This window comes from Triplophysa rosa, linkage group LG19 (assembly GCF_024868665.1).
Source record: "Triplophysa rosa linkage group LG19, Trosa_1v2, whole genome shotgun sequence".
Lineage (NCBI taxonomy): Eukaryota > Metazoa > Chordata > Actinopteri > Cypriniformes > Nemacheilidae > Triplophysa > Triplophysa rosa.
Window position 1 is genome coordinate 3,384,420 of NC_079908.1, and position 26,843 is coordinate 3,411,262.

Consider the following 26,843-nt stretch of genomic DNA (forward strand, 5'->3'; position numbering starts at 1 on the left):
TATCTATTTAACCAATTTTTAAGCTAAACCAATACATCTTACACTACTAAACTACTGTGTGAAAAAGGTAAAAGTATTTTCCATCGAATTCAATAATCATCACTTACTATATAGTCACTAAGCAACTACTGGCCGCTATAAATGTGCTTTACAACTGTACTAGACCGTTAGAAGACTAGAGGCTTCCTTTAGGAGCTTCCTCATAACGCTTGGATATAACAAACCCACAGCTTCAAAAGATTCTTTGGACAGTATAGCGACATCTACATAGTTTTCTGCTATGGCAGTGTCTTTGAAGTGGGTGCGTTTTATTAAAAACTGATGCCCAAAAGTTGTTCCCGCACAGAGACGCTGAATGATCTTTGATCCTCTCGAGTCTGCGCACATCTTCACCTTGCCAATTATTATTAAATACATTCCAGTGCCAACGTCTCCCTTTCTGTAAATGAATTCCCCTGAAACGAGAAATGTTTTCAGTTGCTCCCACAAATAAAGAGAATGCCATTCCGTTTAAATATCCAATAAATGCTGCTCACCAATAGGAAAACATCTGATGATCATACGTGTGCAAAGTTCTCTTATAAATGGACCGGGGTAGTTGCTGAACAGCTGATGTTTTCTCAAAGTATCAGAACAGATGCTACATAGTGTTACCACAGGGATTGCAGACATGCAAAATGATGGTGATTATCACGCACTAAGCGAGATCACATCATTCAAAAGCATTCAAATATTTTCAAGTACAGTAAAAATGCTAAATGTGGCTGAAACTGACATAATCACATGTATATCTATGGACATTTCAACTTGTTGAAAACAGGACACAGTTTTGAGCTACGTTTATTTACCTTGACAAAATCTCCATTTTCAAACAGGTGTGGATGTCTCTAAACAAGTCTTCAGCGTCTGTCCCGCTGGTGCGATTCCATCGATAACTATAGAACTCCATCACACGCTTTTGTATGGCGGTTGGGATTCTCTCCTGCTTCATGTATGTCTTAATAGTCTAAAACCGATATCATGCTTATTTAAAGGGATACTTCAGCCAAAAATGAAAATTCTGTCATCATTTACTCGCCTACGAGTTGTTCCAAATCTGTATAAATTTCTTTGTTCTGATGAACACGGAGAAAGATATTTGGAAGAATGCTTATAACCAGACAGATTTTTCCCCCCATTGACTCCCATGGTAGGAAAAATTACTTGATCTGTTTTTTTTTGTTTTGTTCTGTTGAACACAGAAGAAGACATTTTGAAGAATGTAGGACAGCACTAGGGCACTTTTGACTACCATTGTATTTTTTACTATGGTAGTCAATGGGGGGGGGGGGGTTTGAGTAAATGACAGTGCAGTATCCCTTTACAACTCAAGTCTTTGTTGAGTACAGAACAACAGGACTAGGTAAAACGCACACTTTGTCCTCTCAAAATAGCAAGTTTAGTTTTCAGGAAACTAAACTGTTTTTAAATTACCTCTAGCTTTTCTTCATAGGCTTCCTGGAGAACCCTCTTGTTTGTTTGCGTAGATGTGAGATGTCCCATGATAAAAACGACTTGCATTTTTGACAGGATCATTATCATAATACACAAGATCATTTCCCCAAAGGTTTTTGCGACTAAATCACCGTAACCCGTCGTTGTGTAGATTTGGATCACCCAGTAGAAAGCATATCTATACATTTCAGGGAAGAAGTAAATTTCTGTAAAGAGAAACAAAGCAACAACATTAAACATGAAATTTGGGGTGTAAACAAAATCATACACAAGTTTCTTAAAGTTTTTAAAAATCCTTTACCTGTCGCACCAACCCATGACAGCATGCCATACATCCTAACAAATAAAATGCACAACACTGCCCCGCAGTGCACAAAGAGAACTGCGTGTACAAAGTACTTGATGATTCTAATCCACAACAGACTGGAAAAAAAACAGAAAACGATTTAAATGCCTTTTCTGAACAACCGTAAAACAATGCAGTTCTTGCAATACTGATGTGAATAATGAACACTTTGTTTAAACTTGCTTCAATAAAAGTTCAAATCAAGTTCACTGATCAATTTCAGTAACATACTTGGATGTTATTAATTCTTCCTCCTTCCACATGAACACTAACAGTGTAATGAGCCGAGGTAAGTGAGCCATGCGAGCATAAACAATCACGGAGAGGAACGTAGACAGCTCTTTGCTGAACATTGGGTGCAAAAATAGCATGCTGTATGGAAGGGAGCAGACCACATCGAAGACGAATCCCACTTTGCTCTTCAAGTAGCTCTGGGATGTCAATTCGTAGTCTGAAATGTATGCTCCGCTATCATCATAATAACACATGTGAAACTTCAGGATGACCTGAAAGAAAGGAGGCACGAAATAAGCAAAAGTGTCTGAGCTTTGGGAATAATCGAGAGCTGAATGTAAAACAGTGCTGACAGTTCATCCCAAAAATGCAACTTACCTCAATCATCATAATGGATTCAATAATCAGTGCTAGCAGGAAGATATACCAGTCAACGTCAGACACAGAGTGCTGTGGAAAGAATGAGAGAGGAGACCATAATCCTTTTTATGAGGAACCATCCCTGTAACAAGTAAATTGTTACTGTGCAGAATACACACCATGTATGTTATTGCCCAGAAAAGGACGGTGATCAGGAGACATGAAATATACTGATAGGCCAGTCGTAAAGTGTTCTCGGGGTCAATGGTTTTATTGTGTATTCTTTTCAAGAGGATGAAAAGACTCATGAAGATTTCTTTGACTGCTGTCCACCGAGTGCTGTCCAGAGCCGTTTGCTCTGCCTCAGCCATACACTCGCTATGCCATTTAAAATCTGTAAGAAAAACAAGCGTCACAGTACATGCGTTCATCTGACGAAGATCTAGACTTGGCTAGATGAGGCTCCTGGTGTTAAACCTATGTATTTAGTTCTTCGTTTTGTTCAGAACTGGTGAAAATTCAAATGTTGTGTCGCCCTGTTTCGCTGATATAGTCAGGGTTACAGTGAGCTGTACATTTTGGAGAGATACTACGCAGTGTGTGTGACCGGGCTAATACAATATAAATTAATTGCTGCATCCCAATCCGAGTACTATCCGTCCTAAATAGTATTCGAAAGTAGAATTAGTATGTCCCAAATCGTAGTATATTGAAAAGAGTATTCCAAAGATTCCCGGATGGTCTACTGCTTCCCGTAAAAATTCGAAGTGCAGAACGATGCACACTCTAACGGCTAATATTACCCACAACTCACCGCGAGTAGGCCGAGTTTAGTGACGCTCCACTGCATTAATAAATTATATAACTGATGTGTCACTACATTACATATGAAACATTACATACGAAATACGTAAGGGATAATGTACAGGCAGCCGGTTGTTATCGCAGAAATAAGCCTCGACAGTGTGATCAGGAGCCGACGCCAAGCGGAGCATCTTACTGTATAGCACACTGAAGGGATTTATTTCATGATAACAGCTGGCGGCTTGTACATTATCCTGCTTATTACATGGCTACTTGCCACATGAGAAAAAAACGACATATTTTATCAATATTTTACTAGCTGATTTTTACCGAATGCAGACCTTCCGCGAGGAAAAGCCATTTACTTTTGGCGTTAAGATAAGAAACTACATTCAAATGTCACGAACTTGTAATTTGGTTTAATCATTTGTAAATATAATATCGCATATGTTATTAAAAGACATATTTATATTTAATTTGTCAAAGAAAACTGCATCCGTGTTATTAGTTTTGAGAGGTTGTTATCTGGGAATAACGAACCTGCAAATGTCGCGACTGGCCAATCAGAATCAAGCATTCAAATGAGCCGTGTAATAATGAATGAAAAAATACCTTAAAGGGGTCATGACACAGCTAAAACGAATATTATCGTTTGTTGTAGATGTAATGCAATGTGTACTGTATACACGATTTAAGGTTCAAAAAAGCTGTATTTTCCACATAATGTGCTTGTTTGTATCTCCTCTTTGCCCCGCCTCTCTGAAACGCTCAGATTTTTAACAAAGCTCATCGCTCTGAAAAGCGAGGTGTGCTATGATTGGCCAGTTAACCAGTGCGTAGTGATTGGTCGAATACTGCAAGCTTGTGATAACATCAGGTTCCAAAACATTACTGACAGGTACGCCCACCTTACTTGCATATACATTTGGGCGGTCTTAGTCAACTCATACCACGAACTGACGTAGATTTGTGGGGGTGTGGTTACACGAGGTGTTTCAGGCAGGTCTGGGTGAGCATTCGCTTTTAGATAGAATGCATCTTTTGTTCCGACACTTTCATTTTTGCAATTTTACGTACATGCATGGGCAACTTATAACACACCAAAGACACAGAAAAAACACGTATTCGCACCATATGACCCCTTTTAATGAAAAGAAGAGCTGTATTATGATGTGTGTGACAGTAAATGGCCACAATGTTGTCTAGGCAACAACGGCCACTTCCGCTTCCTGTTAGTATGTCCCAGTGCATGCATATTGTTTTGCTACACACTAAAATGTATATACTTTTCCATTACAAAAACAGTACATACTTTTAGTGCATAGTATAAGTAGGCGAATTGGGACACAGCAAATGTCAAAAACCCAAAACCACTTACATCCAGTCTGTCTGAGGAAAACCACCTCTACTGCAGATTTAGGCTTTTTGGACATTTTCACGCAACGATCCTCCTTGTGTAACTGCTCTTTCATCATCGCACTTGCTCTTTGTAATTGCTTGTAGATGGCTGGGTAATACTGGAATGTTTCATCAAGACTTTTCTTTGATAAAACATATAAATCGCAGTTTGTTGCCGCTCTATAAAGAAAGTAGAGGTTAAAAAAGTAAACAAACACTTAAAGGGCTACTTCACTCAAAAAGTGAAAATTCTGTCATCATTTACTCACCATCAGATTGTTCAAAAACCTGAATGAATTTCTTTGTTCTGCTAAACACAAAGGAAGACACTTGGAAGAATGTCATTGACCAAACAGATCTCATCCCCCATTTACTGCCATAGCAGGAAAAATAAATACTATGGGAGTCAATGGGGGATGAGATGTTTGGTTACTGACATTTTTCCAAATATCATTCTCTGTGTTCAACAGAACAAATGAATTTATACAGGTTAGGACCAACTTGAGGGTGAGAAAATGACGACAGAATGTTTATTTTTGCGTGAACTATCCCTTTAACTTTGTTAACTCTGCATGTAAACCTCACCAATAATTCATCTGCCGAATGCTTTCTTGTTTAAAAGAAACACAGTTCAAGCCTAACCATCATTCCCAATATACCAACATGCTTGATGTACCACAATAAAGAGAGTAAAAAAAGCTATATGAACCTTAGTGAGGCAGCTCTTGGTTCTCCCAACAGCAAATTTCTCTCACCAAAATACTGTCCAGCTTTTAATTTGACAACCACTGTTAATTCATTGTTAGACAACACATCCACTTCTCCCTTTTCGATATAGTACATCTATGAAAAACATATTTTGAAAAACAAACTGCTTTCAGGCGAAATGGTGGATATATCATTTGCATTTGCTAATTTGAACGAATCTTTATAAGGAGTCTTAAGGACAATAATCCTTTTATAAAAAAATATACCTCATCTCCAAAGTCATTTCTCTTGCATATGTAATCATTGGCTCTGTAAAGGGACGGGTAAATTTTTCTGGCTAACAGGCGAATGAAGCATCCATCAGTTTCTAGGTCCTCCCTGCAATCCTTTGTCAACATCATCTCAAAAAATGGCTTCTGCAACAACACCTCGTCAATATTAGACTGATAGTTTATTCAGACCTATTACAATTTAAATATTACGGGGTTTTTTACATTTACTGTAGTCATTAAAATGTAATAGGTCTGAATAAACTATCAGTCTAATATTGACATAGAAGCAAATGAAGGTTTCATTTTATAGAAGCTATTACGTTGAGTTTTCCTGCTCTTTTGATGTTGAGAGAAGACAACACATGTGTCTCAGATTCTTGTCTTTCCTCCCTCTGGATATTCAGACCAAACACCTACAGTGAGTAAAGAGACGATACAATTACAGAACTGCACTACACTTTACATTAATAAAAAGCAAGAATATATTTTACCTTTGCTATAAAATCTGCATAAAGAATTGTTGATATATCACCAACTAGTGAAGTGGGCAAATACTCAAACAGTTTGTCCTGATCAATTCCTTTTGTGCGTATCCATCGGAAAGTGTAAAACCGAGCGACACTCTCATATAAAGGCCCAGTTATATTGTGGCTCTTAATAAAAGAAAAACAATCATGTAGGTTGAAAAGGTTTTGTATGAAGTTAATACAACAGAAATGCATGTTTATAATATAAAGAATGAGTACCTTTAAGAATAATTTCATGCTCTCGGTTCTCTTTGTATAAGCAGATCTGACAGCATCTGTGTTGGCCAGCATGGCGGTGATAGTGCCGGATAACCAGCCCCAAAACAGCATTGCAGCAATAATGACAAAGATCGTGATGGTTTTCTGACAGTTTAATGCCCAAAAGAAAGATCAGTGTGGAAAAAGTAATGTATCTTTCACTCGATTTAAAAAAAATTGATCTTAAACGTTTAATAAAATCAGACACCTGACTATTTACTTTTAGAATAAAAAATATATTTTATAAAATAACTATAAAAAATCTAAAACAATATGTTCATTGTAATAATAAAACCTGAATGTTAACCATATTTTACTGTAAAAGTATCATCTTGCTGAATGTAGATTTTACTTTTCAAAAAATGGATGGTAATTCAAACTTTATACTTTCAAAACCAAATATTTAATATTATTTTACAGTAACTAAATGTAATATCTCATAAAATCTTTTACATATTTGTACTGCATACGTGATGGTTATTTAATGTATATTAAACCAATTACCAGTTTTACTGTAGCATATTAAAACGTGTTGTTATTGTTTACATTACCAACATTAAGGCTATACTGTAAATAAATAAATGTTGGAGAGCATTATAATTATATTATTACAATATTCAGTCATACTGCAGGTATTGTATTGGAAAGTATGCAGTAATGAGAATTGAGGCTAAACTTTGATAAATATTTTACTAGATGTGTGAGATTCACTCATAATTTGAATAATCTGCTACTGCGGTCCTTACCGATAAAGTTTCATGAGGATAGATGTCTCCAAATCCAATGCTACACATTGTTGTGGTGGCAAAGTAAAAGCTCACTAAATACAACTGTGGGAAAGTAACTGTGTCTGAAAGAAAGAAATCCGATGTTGTTTTATTGCCATTTTAACATGCGTATATATATTAAAACCTATATACAAAGGTTTTATTTGCAATATGAATAACATTGTAAAGAATAAAACAAACAGCAAATCAATCTAAAAACGTTCACTGGTCAAAGTTCTGAAGAGAAATACATACCATAGTCAACATCAAATGAGTTGTTCAAGTGTGACACCCAAGACGACGGTGTACAGTTGTGCTTTATCATCGGTAAAAAATAACTGTGCTCATAGCCGTGAAGATCTTGCGCAGGGCAAACGCTTGCAAACATAATGCAAGTGCTGAAGTGTATAAAAAGAACACAGTATAACAACAACTTCAGGAAAGTGATGATGTTCTTTTCTCTAGTAATATCTTCCTGCAGGTATGAAAATGCAAGAGGCACGCGGTATAACTGGAAAACGTGAGGGATCCTCAGGTATGCGTACAGATGCAATGCTTCATTATTGGCATAAAAGCCATTTTCACTGATGGGTGAAACCACCAGCCAACCCACAATTTCCCAGGGAAAGCAGGTTATGAAATCCACAAGAAAGCTGGTTTTGATGTAGTGATGCGTTATTTCCAGCGGGTCGACTTGAAGATCGTTGTCTTGGTAGAAAGCAACATGCATGCAGATGTATATGTCTATCCAACAAAGCACTCCGAGTGCGTAACAAGCGATCCACAGCTCGATTTTGTAGTGTAAAAACGCGAAAAGCAAAGAGGATATGACGCTGACTGCGATGGCTAGTACGATCCGAAAAATCACCCATTTTACATAAATTGTACTGCTGGGCACAATGGCATTCCTAAAACAAAATGGGAAAAAACCGAGAGCAAAATATGATGGGGTTGTGCTAGTATTTCAATAAACCACTTTTAAGAACAATACTTTTAATTTGAAATGAAGTATTTTAGGAATATTACTGATTTAACCACTTTGCACAAAAGGGTTTTCTCCAAATGTAATATGGGCAATTTTAAAAGTAGCGGATCAGTAAACTTACTTCATTAAGAAAACTGATGGGCAAGACCATAAGATAAAATGAAGAATGTTTTCCTTTAAACTTCTGTAGAGACACAAACACACACAAGCACGTAATCGATTAAAAAGTCAATTGATTGAAATACCTTTTCCACATTTATTTGTAGGTAAAGGGATTCATCTCTGATTTTGAACCTCCTAAATTGTTGCAAATGTTTATTAAACTCCTCTTTTGTGATGTTGTGCAGAAGAACAACTGCTAAAATGTAAAACTTTCAGAGGTCAATAACAGTGGCACATTTCATTTTCATCTCTTCCAAGTACCACAAGGAAAACTCTTTGCTTACTTTGGCCTCCGTGGTCCTAATCGTTTGTTCTGAAATTTCTGGTATTTTTCAGCAGCTGTTTCTTCCTCTGATCCAGCATAGATTGGAATGTTTCCAAAGTCCTCAACATCTAGAAAGATTTGTCATATTTTATTTCTAAAAAGCAAAGTGAGCTTAGCATAAAAATAGAACAAATATTCAGATATACGGAACATTGAATAGACAACTTTCCTCGCTCGGCCTTTAAAGCTTTTAAAATGACTCACAGCATTTTGACTTCTTGCAATATCTACGGCCGTGAAATGTCAACAGGACTTTCTTTCTCTTGTGTACAGCATCAGCTTCATCTTCTTCAGTTCTCCTTTGCCTCTTCATTTTGTTCTCCACGGTCATTTTCAAGGTCATGTGGTATTCGGAATTCGCTTGAAGTTCTTCCATTTGCCTAGAGGAGAGACCGTTTTGTCATGAAAATGGTCTTTAATTTGAACGTTTTATAATTCGCTCTTACTCGGTTTAGAAAACCTACCATTTTAGCACAGGATACTTCTCTAGAACTACTCTGACCTTTTCAAAATCGATAGATAAAATTTCACAGCAAGTCATCGTGCGCACTGTCAACATGGCAGGTTTTGCGAACAGAAATCCTGCCTGCCGGAACAAAAACAGAAAAAAAGTGAATAAAATGAAAACATGTAAACTTCAAATAAACAATACATAGCCGACCATTCAAACATTACTGTACCTCTCCAAAATACATCCTCTTCCGATAGCGACCAACAATTTCTGAAAGGTCGTCACTCAAAATCTACAAAAATATTTAGAGATTTCTCTCTCAGGCAATTGCTAACTCATCGGTTCATAAAATTTACTGCAAAGTATTGTTTTAATTAAGGCTTATGTTTAATAAAAACACAAATTAATTGGTATGCAAATGATGTCATTTCTTAAATTTAAATTCTGAACTGATTGACAGTCGTTTATCCTAAATATCCTAAATGTGTGCTCTCACTGAGCGTGTGTGTGTGTGCGTACTTGTCTGTGTACGTACGTGTGTGTGTGTGTGTTGTGTGTGTGTGCGTGCGCATCCGCGTGTGTGTGTGTCTCTGTGTCTGTGTGTGTTGGTGCGTGTGCGTGTTCTGTGTGTGGAGTGTTTTGTGTGTGGGTGTGTCTGTCTTCTGTGTTTTCAACCTTTTCTTGTTTTTGCAGGTACAACTTTGATTGTTTTGCTTGTAGTCAATGTGTCTCATGTGCAGCTGCTTTGTAACAATGAAAATTGTAAAAGCGCTATATAAATAAAGTTGAGTTGAGTTGAGTAGTAGTCATGCTTTTAAATGTGTTCTGAAATGGTACCGGAGATTATATAATATTTAACGTGAACATTTTATGCTGACCTGACACATTCCTCTCCGAATACAAAAGAGCTCTCTTGTGATAGTGTTACTGTACTGGACTATTTCTCCTTTAGGAAAGAAGTACATAGCTGAGATTGAAGCAAGTTCCTGTATGAATGAATGTCCCGCTTCTACAAAGTAAGGAATCTGTAGGAAAAAAGGAATCTTTGTGTTTCTTTTGAATCACCTCTCATTATAATTAAAATCGATCCTTTAGGTCTGTTACTTTCCCCATGCGTTAAAAGTGCTGTGATAAAGGCCCTCGCTTATAAGAACAATACGTCTTTTTCATATTTTTTTTTTATTAGGGTTAAAGGAGATTATTCTTTAATAAGGTAAGTAATAAAGGAACCTTTGATAGAAGTTCTCCTCTTTCTGCCATGAGAACAGTCCTCTTAAGTTCAGCTGGCAAGTCCCGCATAATAAAGGGCCCTCTTGGGTACGCCTCACCTCTGAAAAAAAGAAAAGCAATATGGTTTCTCAAGTGTCCTGGTAAAATGAGAAATCAAGTAAGATCTTTGCACAGAGATTTTTTACACAAAACGATCAAGTTTTTGTTAGTGGGTGCATTGATAAGGCATTGGTTGTATTAAAGTCCCAGTGAGATTAAAAATGACAATGCCTATTTTTTCATGAAATATTGCAGTGTTTATTGTAAATAGTTTATCAATGTGGGTGATTCTCTTTTTAAAATTCGTCTGCCTTCATAATCTTTAGTGAAAATCTGAAAATCTCCTTTAATGACTATCCATCTTAGATGACGCATGTTAGACGGCTTGGGCAGAGCATCCGTTAATTCCTCCCCTTCAACTGTCAGTCTGCTGCCAGATCTATTTCAAAACGCAACGGCTGTTTTTATACATCCAATCAAATCGCAGAGTAAGACGAAAGCCACGCCCACTATTTTTCTCATTCAAAATTCCATTTCACTTGGAAATGTGTCAAAATACTTTGGAAGTAAAAACAAATCGCACCTTCTGGTTCACAGGGACTTTAAGTATCATACTGCCTCTCACTTAAAGGATTACAGTCATTCAATATTTGCAATGTGTCTGCCTGGGAATATAGCTACAGAAGCCACCTCTGCTGAGGTCACTTTATAAACAGTACATATTTTTTAATTGTTCATTGATGGAAATACAAGACAAAATATAAGTCAGATTGAAGCTACAACCGTGACATAATACTGTATACATTTGCTGGAGAAAAGGAACAAGGTAAACATACTGGTATTTAGACCACAGATGTTTCATATATTCCATCACTCGGTTTTCTTGGGATACAGTGAGGTCGTGACGCTCCATGAAGTGACGCATTGCCGAAAGAAGATTCTGGAAACTTACCCTGTGCAAAAAAATGTGTGTGAATTCATCACAATTACTGAAACATATTGCTACAGAAGTGTACGTGTACAAATGTAACTGAAACCGTTTGTAGTGAGCACAAGTAAAAAAAAAACGCTACATGAACCTTTTCTAGATGAAATCAGATTAAAATGATTGTCTGTGGTCAAAAATTCACCTCTTAGCATTTTCACCAGATATAGTGGCAATAATCTGGCTAATAATGTAGTTAAAGATCAGTAAGCCAGTAAGACCAACAATTACAGCCAGCATTTGTTCTAATGGAGAACTAGGCAAAATGTCACCATATCCTGAAAAGAACAAAAAGAGTGTCATTATACTGCAAAACATACTTTTATCAATTTTGTAAACAACAAACAACAAGCCTGCCTAGAAGACATCGCAACTTGGATGAAAGAGCATCACCTCCAGCTGAACCCTGCCCAGTCAGAACTACTTGTGTTCCCGGCACGGTGCAACACGATATCAGCATCCAACTTGGCAAAACCACAATCACTCCTTCCAAAACAGCCAGGAACCTCAGAGTCATATTCAATGAACAGCTGTCCTTCAATGATCACATTGCAAAGACAACGCGTTCATGCCGATATGCCTTATTCAACATTAGAAAGGTTAGACCCTATCTCACTGAGCATGTGGCACAACTCCTTGTCCAGGCCCTGGGAATCTCAAGGTTGGACTACTGCAATGCTCTCCTTGCTGGTCTTCCTGCAAAGGCTATCAAACCACTCCAGCTGGTTCAGAACGCAGCAGCACGCCTCGTCTTCCAAACAGCCCAAAAGGGCTCATGTGACACCCCTTTTCATCTCTCTCCACTGGCTACCAGTTGAAGACCGTATCAGATTCAAGTCACTAATGCTTGCCTACAGGACTACCACTGGATCTGCACCGGCATACTTTCACACCCTCCTACACTCCTACACCCCATCAAGAACCCTGTGTTCAGCAAACCAGCGGCGTCTTGTATTGCCTTCTCATAAGGGCAGTAAACCGCTTTCCCGCTCATTCTCCTTCACAACTCCTTCCTGCTGGAACATTCTTCCTAACTCGGTCCGGTCAACCACATCTCTCACAACATTAAAAAAACTACTTAAAACCCATCTCTTCTGTGAATACTTGACAGACAAATGAAAAGAAAAATGAAAAAAAAACACTAACCCTCTCTCTTTCTCTCAACAGGTAGTGGTCTAGCTTTTCTTGAAACTAGTAACTTTGTATTAGCACCTACTGTATTATTGCTCCTGTGTGACATATCACTTATTACTCCCTGAACTCTTTGTAAGTCGCTTTGGATAAAAGCGTCTGCTAAATGACTAAATGTAAATGTAACAATTTGTCTTTTTGACGTTTAGAGGTAGGAGTGGGATTTAATAGGACTATATAATATATTGTTAATTGTAATTTTCCTCCAGATTTAGCATATTACATATTACGCATTTTTATATTCGCTATTAAATGGGTAGGTTTAGGGTTTAGGTTTGGGGGTAGGTGAAGGGGTCTAAAAATATAAATAGCTTATCAATACAATTATTTAAACGCACTGATACAAATATCTTAATGAGATACAAAATTTGTAAATATTTTATGTTTTTTTAGCTAAAAATGCGTAGCAATTTTTTACGTTGTAATACATTAACTTAACGTACAAATACCTACGTATAAACAATGAGATCAGGCTGCCATTTGAACCATCACAAATGCAAATATATACTGTAGATTACATTAATGACCCAGGCTGTGTTCAGACCAAACGCAAACTAAGCGATTTGCGTGAAGAAATTACATAAAGTCAATAGGAAGACGCAAATAGATGCAAACTCATGACGCGCGTTGAAAATTTTTGACTCCAGCGAGAAATTCCCATGAAGAGCTCATTGACACCTACTGTTCGTGTTTGGTGTAAACACAGCAGTACACTTGAATACAAAATTTATTTTAAATATCGTATACTTTTACCTTCTCACTGACTGCACTTTATTAAAGTCTTCTTTAATTTCTGATTTATTCTGTTTTATACACATTTTAAAAACAATTTTATGACTTTTTATTGTTATTTCAATTATTGTTACAGTCACTTGTATTCATTATGCATCTTTTTCTCATTGCAAATCATTTCTATGTAAAGACTTACTGTATAGGCTAATAGATTCAAAATCCCATAAATAGTTTCATCAAGAACTTACCTACACTTGTCATTATTGCAATTGTCCAATATGTAGCATATATATAGTGATACAAGTTATTCTGACTAGAATTAAGTCCAGCATTCCCTGCCCATGAATCCTCAAGACACCTTAAAAAAGAACAAGTCAACAAAATCTGTAAAACATGATCTACGAAATATAGAGCTATTTTCTTCTTTGAAATCTACGATAAAACAGAAATAAACTTACTTTACTTCAGAGCATGCTGAGAGGTACAAGACGCCAGCACAAAAGTGCACAAAGAAAGTGAGGAGAAAGATGCATTTTGCTGTCCTTTGTACAAACAGGTTCTTATATATGTCACTTTCCTTTTTGCAGAAATACAGATAAATCTGAAACCGTAAGATAACTGATGTGGTCAGGCATCAGGAATTCAACCAAAGTCATTTTAAATAAACTGATTCTACCATACCAACTATAAAAAACTGTTAAAAGGAGAAAACATTCTGTATATAATATAGCATGTGGCAAAAACAGTAAAATGTCTTACGTACCTTACGAAGCCAAATAAGTCTATTTGCTCTTAATGAGCCTAACATTGTCCAATGTTTAGCACCAGTGTAGGCAAAAGAAATTAAATCCAGGGGTAAAATAGCAAGGACATCATAATACAGGTTCCGAGATCTTTGATATGCTTTAAATATCACTGATAAACTGATCACATATCCTAGCGGAAAAAGTCAAAGGAAGTTTAGGGTTCACTTCTATCGATAAGAGTAGTTCATTCTTTCAGATTTCATGTTCCTGTACGATGCTGCTGATCATAAAACTCTATAAAGAAGACGTCAGAGACAAAACAAAGCCAGACATCTGTCATTTTACCATCTTCAGTTAGAACTTCAGTCCGAAGAGTCACGAGTATGTCAAACGCAGCAGCGATATCAATCAGAGCACCGACTGCGAGGTAAAGTGCACCCCAGCTTTCACTGTAAAGTCCTGCATAGATGATGACAAAAAACACGGTTATAAAACATTCAGTTCTGGTCCTTCTAAGCCGTTATAAAATACCTGATTTGTAACTGCTGACAGCATTACATTAAACATCTTATGGGGCTTATCGCTTTATTACACAAATCGCTGAAATGGTCATTTCATGGAAATGTGTGCCTGTATATTTTACATAGAAAATGGTGCTCTACCCATATTTCTAGCTAATAAGAAATCACTTCATTTTATGATTATTTTCAATGATTAATAACAGATTAAACTGTTTATTCTTTTGTTAGTGAACTATGAACTTACATACCCATAGTGTATGTATTGTTGGTGAAAAACAGCACCCAGGTCTCCAGAAAAACCGAAAGAGTGATGCAGAAGAAAAAGAAGATCTCCCACTTTTTGGCAAAAGCCTGATCAGGGTGAATAGTTCTCTTCCAAAAAGACTAATGAAACAAACACAGCCAAACATTCAACAGCATTAACTGATATAAATGCTGAGGTATAAAACACATATATCAAGCTTACAAAACAGGTTTTTAGAATCAATGTGATGCTTTTTCTCACCTTGGTATTTTTGCTTCTTAAATATGATTTAATCCGACTATGCTGGTTTGAAAGACTGTCCATGAACGATCTGAAAATCCTCTTATCCTTTGCCTACAACACAGGTCTACAATCATGCTTAGAAATGGTCACGTTTGACTTTGAATTTGATACTGAAACTGGTCAAAGGACCACTCTCGTCTGTTACTATATCCTTTGGCTGTTTCTAAACCAGCTAAAACAAGGTTTACATTCATTCAAAAAAATTAAATCAAACTATTAGCGACTTACCTGAAGGTTGACGCTCAGGTCTTTTTGAAATACTACATTTTGTGGACGCAAAGCAAGTCCGTATGCAAACGCTTCTCGTAGCGGATACGTGAAATTTTCAAGACGCTCATTTATAGCTTTGCCAATCTTAACACCGGCTTTAAAAAAAAATGATGTGAAACTCTATTAGTGACAAATTCATGATCAGTAATAAAAGTTCAAAATTGTAATGTTCCTACTTTCAGGGTAGTCAGCAAAGAGAGAAAGCAAATCTTTTCGTTCCAAAACAGAAATTTCACTCAATGTCAATGCACATATGGTAGCATTTCTGGGAATGCTGTACAGCAAATGAGCCTAAAACAACAAATGAATGAGGTTAAACTGTGCAGTTGGAAAGAAAGCTTTTAAAATAATTGATGTATGAGGAAAGTGGTCTATACTGTCCTAGGATAATAAATGTCTAGTAAGTTAATCATTTAAAGGTCATACGTTACCTCTCCAAACAATAAACCAGGCAGTAGAGTGGCAATCCTATCACCAGGATCTTCTCCATAAATCTCAAATGAAACCATTTAAATTACATTTAAACAGTCGATATTATGAATTTGTTAGCTAGTGTAATACAAAGTTACTCGTGAATGTGCTTTTGGTTGTGTTGGTCATTTATGTTAGGCATACCTGCACAAGTCCATGTTTAATGTAATACAGATTTGGATAAACTTCTCCAATTTCAGCCAGAATTTGTCCAGGGCTGTATGTGTAGGTGTTACATTTCAACGACAATGCCCTTTTAAACCCACTTTCGGTTTCTCTGAATAACTTAGCCTTGAAAGATCAATAACAATTGCTTTTATTACTTTACCTATGTGCTAAACGCTGTTTAGGCTTAAGAAATTATAAGATGACTTACTTTTTCTATCAGAGGTTTATAATAACAACTCAGAACATCCGAATGCAGCACAAACGGGAGATCATCCATCAGTCCTGCAATGACCCGGCCCTTCTGATGCGTCCATAGACCATAATAATACGCGTGAACCCACGTCTGGATGTCCTCTGGTAATCCCATATGTTTCTTCAATAAGTAGGGAAGACAACTATTAGCAGGAATGACGTAAGGTGAACTAAAATCTTACAATCTTGTTTTACAAACCACATAATGATGAACAGTTTCCATTCTGTGGTAGAATTTTCCTCTTTGTGCATCCATGTTGCTTATCAATGAGCTCATATTGGTCATGATGATTCCAAAGGAAAGCAGTCCAAGAACCATCACAAATGATGCAGCAGTGACCTCTTCCAAATATGTAGCATGCACATCCCCAAATCTGTTCAATATAGCACGAATGAGCGAACAGCAACTATGAAATTAATATTTTTACGACAAACATCAAATATTTAACTCATCTGATGATATGTCTGAAAATTCATGGGATTTGTAAACATAAAGACACACTTTCACAGTTAGGCCTGATATTACCTAAACATAATTTTTTAAGTTGGGTGGACTTCAGTCTCTGTTTGTTGAGTCAACTCAACAAACGTGCTTGTGATAGGTTGCCTTATTATTTTAAGTTGACTCATCAATTTTTTTACAGTGTATAAATAGACTGCTATAGAGCATACATCTGAAATCGCATGTGTTTCATGTTATCATCACGGTTATGATGTATGCTGAAAATGCAACAACTTCGACATGCTTTTACTTCACTCACCCTATGGCACAAAGTGTGATAGCTGCCCAGTACAATGATGCAGTATAGTACTCCACATCTGAGATTCTTGTCACATTGGTAGAAACTGTAAGAAAAACAGTCTTTATTATTATCCATCATAAGAGAGAAAGTAGACATCAATGTAGTAGTGCAAACTGTTATCATATCAAAAGGTTAATTCCACATGTAAACTTATCAACTGTACATAAACAAGATTTTTACTAATTCTAGGCAAAGGGTGAAGGGTGCTAAAACAAAGTAGCTTTGATTCCCAGTTCCCTTTGTTTAATTCTATAGATTTATAAGACACATACAATAATTAAATGACCATAAATCGTTTGAAAAGTAGCAAAAGTACAAGTATCTTCTGTACACGAAAGGATATTAAAATTTACATGGAAACACCAACATATTTACAAAGGACTCCCTTTAAGGATTTCATATCACTGTTGTGATGTTGTTTTCCGTCATGCCATCAAATTCTGCTGTCTTTCGACGTGTTTTTGTTGTTCTGCTCTCTTAAGTGCAATTGGTTTTTTGTCGTTAGGGAAAACTTACAGTCTGGTAGCAGCTGCAACCAACTCATTTTGAAGCAATGCCTTGGATGACCTTCAGAAGTTCCAATACATGCTTGTCGAAACCTGACAAGTCACAAGATCCCATTTACTTGTCTTTTTTATAGCAAACCACTAATATTATTGTGTTGTCTTAAACATTTTGCACTGAAAATGAAATACTCTATGGAGAATGTGAAGCTGACGTCATGGCCTATGTTGCATGTTGCAGTGGCACCGCCATCTTGGGAGGATCATACTCCACTACTATTATTGTTTTGATATGTACCGGAGAGATCGAAAGTGAAAGAACCATGCTTTTCCTAAACGACTCTGCATAATGCTATTACAGTTTTTAACACAGCAAGACTGACCTACCATAGTTATATCTCCTTATCAAACAAGAAAAACAAAACGCTGCATTGAACGCACTAGCAGCGATCCTGCCAAGGTGGCGTAATATTCAACACGAAAGTCACGTAGCTTCACATTCTCTATTTGTGATAAGAAGTTAAGACCTTTTTTATGAACAGACCCTTTTAGAGCGTACAGAGACTCACCAAATGCATGCAGATGTTTGAAAACACAGGATGCCAATGGAGAAACAATGAAGAGCTGTAACATAAACTTTGTTGATGTCTGGCTCCCTGTTGAATGAGGCTACAAACATAACAACTCTTTGACAACTTAATCAGTATACATAAACTGAACATGTATTATCAAAGTATATATTTGAGAATCTATATGAAGTAAGCAAGACTTACATATTAAACCAAACAACCTGAACACTCTCAGACATCTATTTGCTTGCATGAACGTCAGGTCAGAGAAGGCCATTTTCAATGTTTCGAGTGGCAAAACAGACAAGAAGTCCAACAAAAACCAAGTCTGAAAGTATTTTTTGCGGACCCTCTTGGGGTCTATTATGACCACCCCATGATCTTCGTGTCCAATGTAGAAGCGCGAGATGATGTTTAAGATGAAGCTCACATCAAGACAGTATCTTATGAAGATGATCCCTTGGACGGTCGAGTTAAAAAACAGCTGTAAAATAAATAAATGGGACGTATGAGCAAACTCGTTTCTTAGTTCGCTCATCTTTTGAGTTTGGTACCTGTTGGCTATATGTGGATGTCTTAAAAATATAGGTAACTGAACCTTTTAAATATTCAGAAATTAAGATTTTTCTTTTTATCTGAAGCTTTGATTTGACTATAAATTTACGTTGTTAACAGTATATTAAGCATAAATATTATATTAAGGAGTCTAGTTATAGTTATTATTGTGGGTCAGCAGGAAAAGCTCATCAGCTTTTGCATGAATGTGACACAGTGACATTAAAACAGTGACACCTGCTGGCTGGATAAGGTACTGTTTAACAGCACAACCTAACCTACCCGTGCCACGAAAACTTTTTAAAAGTCATATACGTTTCTTATCTGTGTGGAGTGAAAAGTTATAATCTTCAAAAAAGTCAGGGGCTTTTGGGAAAAAATATCTTACCTCATACAGACACAGCGTTACAGCTGCCAAGCACGTTAAAGAAATGAACACATTCCACACTCTGACAATGTGCTGCTTCGGAGAATATACTTCAGACACCTCATCATCCTGCTTGCTCTCGTTTGTGTCTTCCATTTTTTCCAATTCTCGATAAATCCAAATTGTTTAAGATCTCTGAAACCCAATAAGACTTGATTGTAGCAACAACAACAAAAAAACATTAGTTAAACATTAGATAAGTAGCCTACTCGTCTCAGCCACAGTCAGTTAAATTCGACAAATTTAACAAATAGGCTACTAGTTTACAAACTTTCACAATCAAAATATTTAACAGTTCTATCTACAGTTTTCTCTAACGTTATATGCTGTGTAAGCTTTAAAACGTCGACTCTTCATATCTTGTGCTGAAGAAACCGTTACATCTGTTGCCATGGTGTTGAGAAAGGTGCTCGAGCCCACAAGTTTCGAAAAAGATGTAATACATATTTCGTAGCACGAAAATAAACATATGCACCCACCTGACTGATTTATTAGTGTATACAATGCATTTTGTGTAATCATGTTTTATTACAAATTTTAAAAAAATGAACAAAAGTTTATTACGGCTGTTTTTTTACAACAACAAAAAACCCACAACCTGCTATTAAATCATGAGTAATTTGCTATTGAGGGTATAATCATTTTTACGTTTCGTAAAAACCATTAAATTGCCAACTCCGTGCTACCTTTACCTATAAATGAAAGGTATTACTATAAAAGCAATGGATTACAATATTCTTGTTAAATCCCTCCTTAAATAAAACAATTTTACAAAACGCAAATGTCTAAGTGTGGCATACACAACAATAAAGTCCACATAAAACAGAAAATTAGAAACACATAGCCTGTGGCAAACGAGAAGGGGGAGTCTGCAGACATGGAGCAGGCAGTTTTACGCCCCAAGCAGTTTTGCGACCCAGGCAGTTTTACGCCCCTGTTTTTACTTATTTGTCCAGTAGGGGGCACTGTACATTAAGAACCACCAGAACAGACCTAAGAACAGATAACTTCATCGTCCATCACGAGTTATGGTAAATAAACGTTTTCAGGCAATCGTACAACATGTATAGTTTTAAATGATTCATTGATATCGATATGAATTCATTTCAACATCTAAAAAGATATGTACGGTATGTGTAATTTATACTCAAGACAATAAAATGTATACTTATTGACCAGGACCAGGTCGATGTTCTGTCTGGATCAACCTAGTGTATGCTTACTCGATATCTCTTACTCGTTTTCATAATTATTTTCTTTTTCATTTTATTTTGTTGTCTGTCTCTAGCCTATGTGATGGCCTTTTCTGGTATCATATTCTTCTGCCCTTACGAAAATTGACCATGGTTTTACTACAGTTAAAACCCAAAAATCATGGTTACTGTAGTAAAACAATGGTTATCACAAAATAACCATGGTTTTGAAAACCATGTTTTTGTAAAAACCACAGTAATCAATGCACCAAAAAACCATGGTTACTACACTTGTACCACAAAAAAAAAACATGGTTTATTTTCGTAAGGGTGACCCTGTTTACTTGCATTAATACATAGCGTTACTACAGTAGGCTTATATGTAAACCATTTCAATTTAGCTGCACACGTACTTAAGTTATTTATTATTTTAAGTTGTTACAACTTCCTACAAAATGGAGAGCCCCATATTCAAAACTAACAATTAATCACAGGTGAGAACATCACAGTCAACATAATAATTAGCCAGCAAACAATTTTCTTAAATGTGCATTAATAAAACAAAAAAATCAATAATCCAGCACCAACAACCACAAACATGTTCAAACTCAAATTGAAAACTTTATTCCCATATGGAATAAAATAAATGATCATATTATGTAATGTACATATAAAATACATTTTTGTTAAAATAGCTTAATGAACCTGATTAAAATGTACGTGCTCCTAATGTGGGTTTTATCATGTTTGTGATTGTTAGTGCTCAATTAATCGTGTATCTTGTTTTCTTAATAGCAATTGTTGGCTGGCTAATGAGGCCTATTATGTTGTGATGTTATTGATCTCATCTGTAATAATACATGGAAATAATAAAAATGTGTTCAAAAATGCATTTTACATATTTACTGAACTTTTAACTAATAGCTTGTCTAATAAATACATAAATGACTTACAGAGACATATGTGGCAATGTTTTAATGACATTCTCAATTTTCTTTGCACAGTCCATCATCAGTGGCCAAAAGAAATCAAAGTGACTTGATATATATTGCAATCCTTCTGCCAAGACCATGCTTGTGCCTGTGTACGTTGACAATCAGGACCAAACTGATGACCTACTTTCACCTCACTTTATTTCTGGACAGGACACCCACACAGACTCACAGTGACACAATCAAGTTTATTATGGATGTCCTTTTTCCAGAGGTGGGTCCTGTGTTAGCTGTGCTCCTCAGATTTATTTTGTAATTGCTTTAAAACAAATGTTTTGGTTAATGTAGAAAGGACACTCAGTTTTGTTGTACAACATTTTTTTAAAATAATTTTGATACTGAAATGATACTACTTGTTTGGGGTGTGACCCATCTTGAATTAACTCTTTTTTTGATAGTCCATCATCTGTTCCCTTGCTGGTTTGGAAAATCTCACCATGCTGGAGGCTGAGGAGAAATTTCTACAAGGGCCTGTCATTGACGTAAGGTATGTAAGGATGCTATAAAGGAGAAATGGTCAAGCATGACATCCTGCCATTATTTCCAATAACAATTTTCTCTACAACTTTAAACTTTCTTTTATCAGTGAGCGGGAGCAGTTTGACAGGAGGATTAAGAACATTTTCAGTCATTATCGAGAGCCATCCTATAATGATCATCAATCCTGTTTTTGATAATGGTCTTAATAAATAATGTTGTTCACAAGAAACTTGTCACTTTTTTCTTAGAAGATAAAAGACCTTAGAAATTTCTTAAAGTGGTGAATTATGTTTTTCTTCATGAAATAGTATGCAGGACACTGTTCTAAATGCAGGGCAGATATTTAATTGATGTTTCATATGATTGCACTTAATGTCTTATGGGCTAAATAAGGTTCATATTTGAATGTAACTTTGCCTATACATTCACAACAAACACTCAAGTCTTCTGTATATTTGTATATTACTAGGCCACAGTAGATTATATATTATTGTTGTACTGTACATCTGATCCAACTGTATTATTATTAATTTTTCAATTCACAAAAACACTAAATTGCAGTTGCAATTGCAAATCAATTGTCTCCTGTAAGCTATGTATTAAGACCGTTAGTAGATATCTACAAATATTTAAACCTGTTCTGCATATTGTTACTTAAGCCATGGTTTCTGTAGAAAGATTGGTTTTGCCAAAAGTCACCAATACAACAACAACAAAAAAACATGGTTACTACACTTTTACCATAGTTAATTTTCACTGGTCCAGAAGCACTTCCAGTTACAGTTGTTTATTTATTTACTTTTAATCTTACACATACATAATTACATTTTTGTTTAACAGTTTGATTCGGTTACAAATATTTTATTTTGTCGTTCAACTCCCCCTACTGGACAAATAAGGAACAACAGGGGCATAAACTGCTTGGGGCGTAAAACTGCCTGCTCCAGGTCTGCAGACTCCCCATATAGTGGCAAACAGCAGTTTTCCTTCCTTCACAGCTTCTGAAGCGCAAATGACAGAAGTAGCCGATAAGAAAATCCCAAACTTTACTACACTCTAAAAATGTCTTAACAAACTGTTCCTGTCATGCTATTTAACAGACATAGGCTAGCTGTTAAATGTATTTATCAATGAATTAATTATAGACTGGGTGAAGGTGAGGTCAGAATTCTCAGGTCAGACTTCTCAGTTGTTTTTATTCATAAAACCAGGATAATAAGACATGCGAACTTCAGAAGCTGGGGTAACTTGTAGCAACGGGAAGATTCTGTCTTGTATTAGCCTTAATGTAAACTTATTAGTAGCCGAAGGTTTAGTTAGAACATCTTTTTGCAGATGTTAGGTGTAATTCGCATCTGCGTTTTTTAGCCTGAGCGTGGCGCTGTAATATTTATCGACAGGCTCTAACTACATATTGTTATAATAAAATGCTTAATCGTGTGTGTATTGTGTTTGAATGATACACCAAGTTAACAGAGGGGGACTGGCAACCATACGGCTAACAAATAAATACTTCATGGGCTATTTTTGACACTTCTGGCTTGTCCGGGCAACATTTCTGTTTAAAAATATTTGGATTCATATTTAAAATATAATTTACATCAAAAAACAGCGTGTATTTTAACAGTCAGTAATAATGATAGGCCCATGTATTATTAGGATTATTTATGCATGTGTCACTTCAGATGCAACTTCAGATGCAACTGAAAAAAATATCACGGCCATTGTAGCCTATAGGCTAAGTGACGTTTATGGTCAAATTATCATAAAAAAGTCTACTTAGTCAAATAGTATCATATTTTATTCTAAAGCTAGAAATCAAACAATGACTACAAATGATCTTTTGGGGGCAATTTATCGGTTAACTGTTTCAGATGAATCACCACGTCACAACTTGTTTAATTCTTTTATATACTGATAGTCCTTATAAACAAATCAGTCAGTGTTGACTGCTTTTCTATTCAAAGTCATCCGTGGAGCAGATAGGGCATGAAAATAACTCAAACCCATGCTTATACCCTTCAAAAACCAGCTCTATGATCCCTTTATATAAAAAAAAAACTATCGTTCTTTTGAACATGTGTACAGTCTACCACATAACAAGCACATGGCAACAGATACCCGACCAACATACCACGACTATTCAAAATGCAAATCAACAACAACATACTGTACCAAGCAAATCAGGTAAACCTATTTTAACTTAATCAATGGTGTGTAAATTGTGTTTTATATTGCTCCAATGTGAAAGTAATTAGACTAAAACGTTTATGCCATATGGCAGCCTACACATAGAAGTTAGACAAATTTGTGTTAAGTATACCAGACCAGAAACTCCAACAGTTTCTTTGTTAGGATGCAAAAAAAAAAAAAACATGGCTAGGACCCAAGACATGGCTAAACCAACTAGAACCTTACCCTAAGCAGAACATTTTGGATGCATTTAGTTAATTGCATTTGCGTGCCATTTGGAGAAAAGTACAAAGAAACACAAGAGGCAAAAGCGTTCAAAATAACTTCAGGGACAGTTCACCCAAAAATGAAAATTGTCATTTACACACCCTCATGTAATTTCAAAGCTGTATAAAATTACATTGTTCTGTTGAACACAAAGATAGATATTTGGACGAATGTTGGCAATTTTCCCTTCAGGGACATCATTGACTACCATAGTAGGAAATGGTAGTGGATGATGTCCCAGAACTGAAAATTGCTAACATTCTTCCAAATATCTTCGTGTTCAACAGACAGAAATATATTCAGGTTTGAAACAACCTGAGGGTGAGTAAATTACAGAATTTTCATCTTTGGATGAACCATCCCTTTAAGATTTATTATGGTACACTAATACTCAATGCTTCAGAGGAAATGGAAATAAAATCAGCCGTTGCATTGCCATCCAGACTAAAGTTACCATATATAATGACAATGCTAGAACTAGACTCTAGTGGATTAGAACTGGACTCCTTCGCGAAACCAGCATCTTGGTTGGAGTTTCCAGACTCTAATGGGTTAGAACTGGATTCCTCAGAACCAGGGTCTTGGCTGTAGTTGCCATTGCCATGCACCTCAGACCCGGATTCCAGTGCAGGTACATCTTGGCTGTTTTTACCATGCACGTGGTATGAACTGGATTCCACTGCAACAGCATCTTTGCTATAGTTGCCATGCACCTGATCTGAACCAGGTTTCAGTGCATCTTCACCTTGGCTGTAGTTGCCATGCACGTGGTCTGAACCGGATTCCACTGCAACAGCATCTTCGCTGTAGTTGCCACGCACCTGATCTGAACCGGGTTCCAGTGCAGCTTCACCTTGGCTGTAGTTGGCCTGCACGTGGTTTAAACCAGATTCCCCTGCAACAGCATCTTGGCTGTAGTTGCCACGCACCTGATCTGAACCGGGTTCAATTGCAGGTTCCAGTGCAGCTTCACCTTGGCTGTAGTTGCCATGCATGTGGTCTGAACCGGGTTCCAGTGCAACAGCATGTTGGCTGTAGTTGCCATGCATGTGGTCTGAATTGGATTCCACAGCAACAGCATTATCTTGTCTGGCAGTGGTTTCTTCAGAACTGATGTTATGAGAAGAAACTACACTTTCCAAAGCATCTCTTGGCATTCCTAAATTGGTTCATAGGAGCATCAGTTGCTCAGTTACACAAGTAAGAACTATTAATATACTGAATGAAGATTTCACCTCTATGGGAAAAATAAATAAATCACCTTTTAAGTTCAAATGAGATGCCTCCAATAAAAGAAAGTCCGCAACAACACGCTCAGCCTCGGCTGATCTTGCATTGTGGTTGTTACCTAGTGACACAACATTCAAACACAAAAAATTGAGTTCATGACCATAAAAGACTGACAGGCAACATCACAATCTCACTTTACTTTAGAAAACACATTCACGTCAGTAGAAAATGATCAAATTATATTTAAGCTTCTAAAACAACTATAACAGAAATGCCAAGAGAATTGTAACTATTAATAAGTGCCATTACTATACAGTCCCTCCATACCTCCATACACCCATTGATGACAAATTATAATAAAACCTAACAACTTCACTGAAGACATTTTGAGCAGAACCTAAAGCACTCCTACCAACAGCAGTCTTTTTATACTGGTAGGTCGAACACGTTTTCATTGATAGTACACAGTTGGGCACCTGCTAAACAGATAATTAGTAACAGGTGCACACTGCTGAATAGGTTTGCAATCACGTGGTTTTTGATGATTTTCTACATAGGAATAGGTCAGTACATAGTTTGGCACCTCCTAAACAGATCATTAGTAACAGGTGCAACACTGCTGAATATAGGTGTTCGACATCGGCCCTGTCCCAAATGGCGCACTTCTGTGTACTTGCGGTCTCGTGGACTTAAATTGCGCGTGCTCGCCAAGTCTACGAGTCCGTAGGTGTCCCATTTGTCTTTTTAGCGTTCAGAAGTCTGCTCGCGAGCGCCTCCTTTGTGCCCTCGATGCGGTCTTCGGCGAAGCCCGCATTGATGGATACTCCACTGAAGTCCCCTACCCAGGAATGCTTGCGAACGCCGTTCGCCAGTGTCGTGGATGGCCCTGTTCCAAATGGCGCACTTGCGGTCTCGTGGACTTAAATTGCGCGTTCTCGCCAAGTCTACGAGTCTGTAGGGTGTCCCATTTGTCTTTTTAGCGTTCAGAAGTCTGCTCGCGAGCGCCTCTTTTGTGCCCTCCATGCGGTCTTCGGCGAAGCCCGCATTGACGCAGACTCCACTGAAGTCCCCTACCCAGAAATCCTTGCGAACGCCCAATCACAGAACGGATGGGAGGAGTGTAGTGGATGTCAGACATATACGTAAACATGACTGATACATTTTTAAATGAATGTTTTGATAAAATTCTAAATTAATTTATTAATTAGTTACTTATTCATATTATTGCTTATTTATTTTCTATTAAGCCAGCTATTCAAGAATAAAAACTTTTAATGCAGTGCATTTTCTTACTTAAGGTAACAAGCCATGTTTTGTTGTAGATTTATATCTAGTTGTCTCTGGGCTCTGTAAAGCAAAACAACACAGCTTCTGTATTATAGAGAAAT

The 26,843-nt window shown here is 36.8% G+C and overlaps 2 protein-coding genes and 1 long non-coding RNA gene across 5 annotated transcripts; 1 reads left to right on the plus strand and 2 right to left on the minus strand.

The window, feature by feature from the left end:
• Nucleotides 1-159: 159 nt before the first annotated feature.
• LOC130570584 (uncharacterized) lies at nt 160-19,196 on the minus strand. Its single transcript, XM_057360946.1, has 40 exons — nt 19,062-19,196; nt 18,323-18,602; nt 18,153-18,218; nt 17,005-17,089; nt 16,443-16,617; nt 16,200-16,364; nt 15,968-16,114; nt 15,784-15,846; nt 15,529-15,643; nt 15,311-15,447; nt 14,784-14,919; nt 14,360-14,473; nt 14,032-14,204; nt 13,727-13,869; nt 13,517-13,626; nt 11,491-11,623; nt 11,197-11,313; nt 10,322-10,421; nt 9,970-10,116; nt 9,321-9,383; nt 9,105-9,226; nt 8,845-9,020; nt 8,600-8,708; nt 8,275-8,337; nt 7,424-8,076; nt 7,148-7,251; nt 6,363-6,506; nt 6,108-6,269; nt 5,937-6,029; nt 5,611-5,760; nt 5,346-5,479; nt 4,617-4,816; nt 2,614-2,828; nt 2,453-2,524; nt 2,072-2,346; nt 1,796-1,917; nt 1,474-1,700; nt 849-1,006; nt 537-640; nt 160-455 (listed from the first exon to the last, which is right to left on the minus strand). Exons 1-40 carry the CDS (start codon nt 19,194-19,196, stop codon nt 160-162), a joined length of 6,183 nt encoding a protein of 2,060 aa, XP_057216929.1.
• Nucleotides 19,197-20,008: 812 nt separating this feature from the next.
• Nucleotides 20,009-21,968, plus strand: LOC130570542 (uncharacterized). Its single transcript, XR_008964975.1, has 4 exons — nt 20,009-20,131; nt 21,298-21,499; nt 21,684-21,772; nt 21,872-21,968. It is a non-coding gene; the product is annotated as an uncharacterized LOC130570542 (long non-coding RNA).
• Nucleotides 21,969-23,472: 1,504 nt separating this feature from the next.
• si:ch1073-263o8.2 (uncharacterized) lies at nt 23,473-26,530 on the minus strand. Of its 3 annotated transcripts, none has more exons than XM_057360886.1 (3): nt 26,039-26,530; nt 25,487-25,573; nt 23,473-25,384 (listed from the first exon to the last, which is right to left on the minus strand). In XM_057360886.1, the coding sequence occupies exons 1-3, from the start codon at nt 26,052-26,054 to the stop codon at nt 24,600-24,602; spliced, it is 888 nt and encodes a 295-aa protein (XP_057216869.1). In that variant the 5' UTR covers nt 26,055-26,530; the 3' UTR covers nt 23,473-24,599. The 3 variants fall into 3 exon arrangements, with proteins under 3 accessions (XP_057216869.1, XP_057216868.1, XP_057216867.1); XM_057360885.1 differs by having other exon boundaries at nt 25,868-26,530; XM_057360884.1 differs by having other exon boundaries at nt 25,783-26,530.
• Nucleotides 26,531-26,843: the final 313 nt, after the last annotated feature.

Coding starts and splice junctions, on each gene's coding strand:
- LOC130570584 (XM_057360946.1), bottom strand. CDS start 19,196: ATGGAAGACACAAACGAGAGCAAGCAGGATGATGAGGTGTCTGAAGTA. Junction 10,117..10,321: donor GAGGAGAACTTCTATCAAAG/GTTCCTTTATTA, acceptor TTTTTCCTACAG/ATTCCTTACTTTGTAGAAGC. Junction 2,829..4,616: donor TTTCCTCAGACAGACTGGAT/GTAAGTGGTTTT, acceptor TTTTTCTTACAG/ATTTTAAATGGCATAGCGAG.
- si:ch1073-263o8.2 (XM_057360884.1), bottom strand. CDS start 25,840: ATGTCTTCAGTGAAGTTGTTAGGTTTTATTATAATTTGTCATCAATGG. Junction 25,574..25,782: donor TCATCAATGGGTGTATGGAG/GTATGGAGGGAC, acceptor TTGTGTCACTAG/GTAACAACCACAATGCAAGA. Junction 25,385..25,486: donor ATCTCATTTGAACTTAAAAG/GTGATTTATTTA, acceptor GAACCAATTTAG/GAATGCCAAGAGATGCTTTG.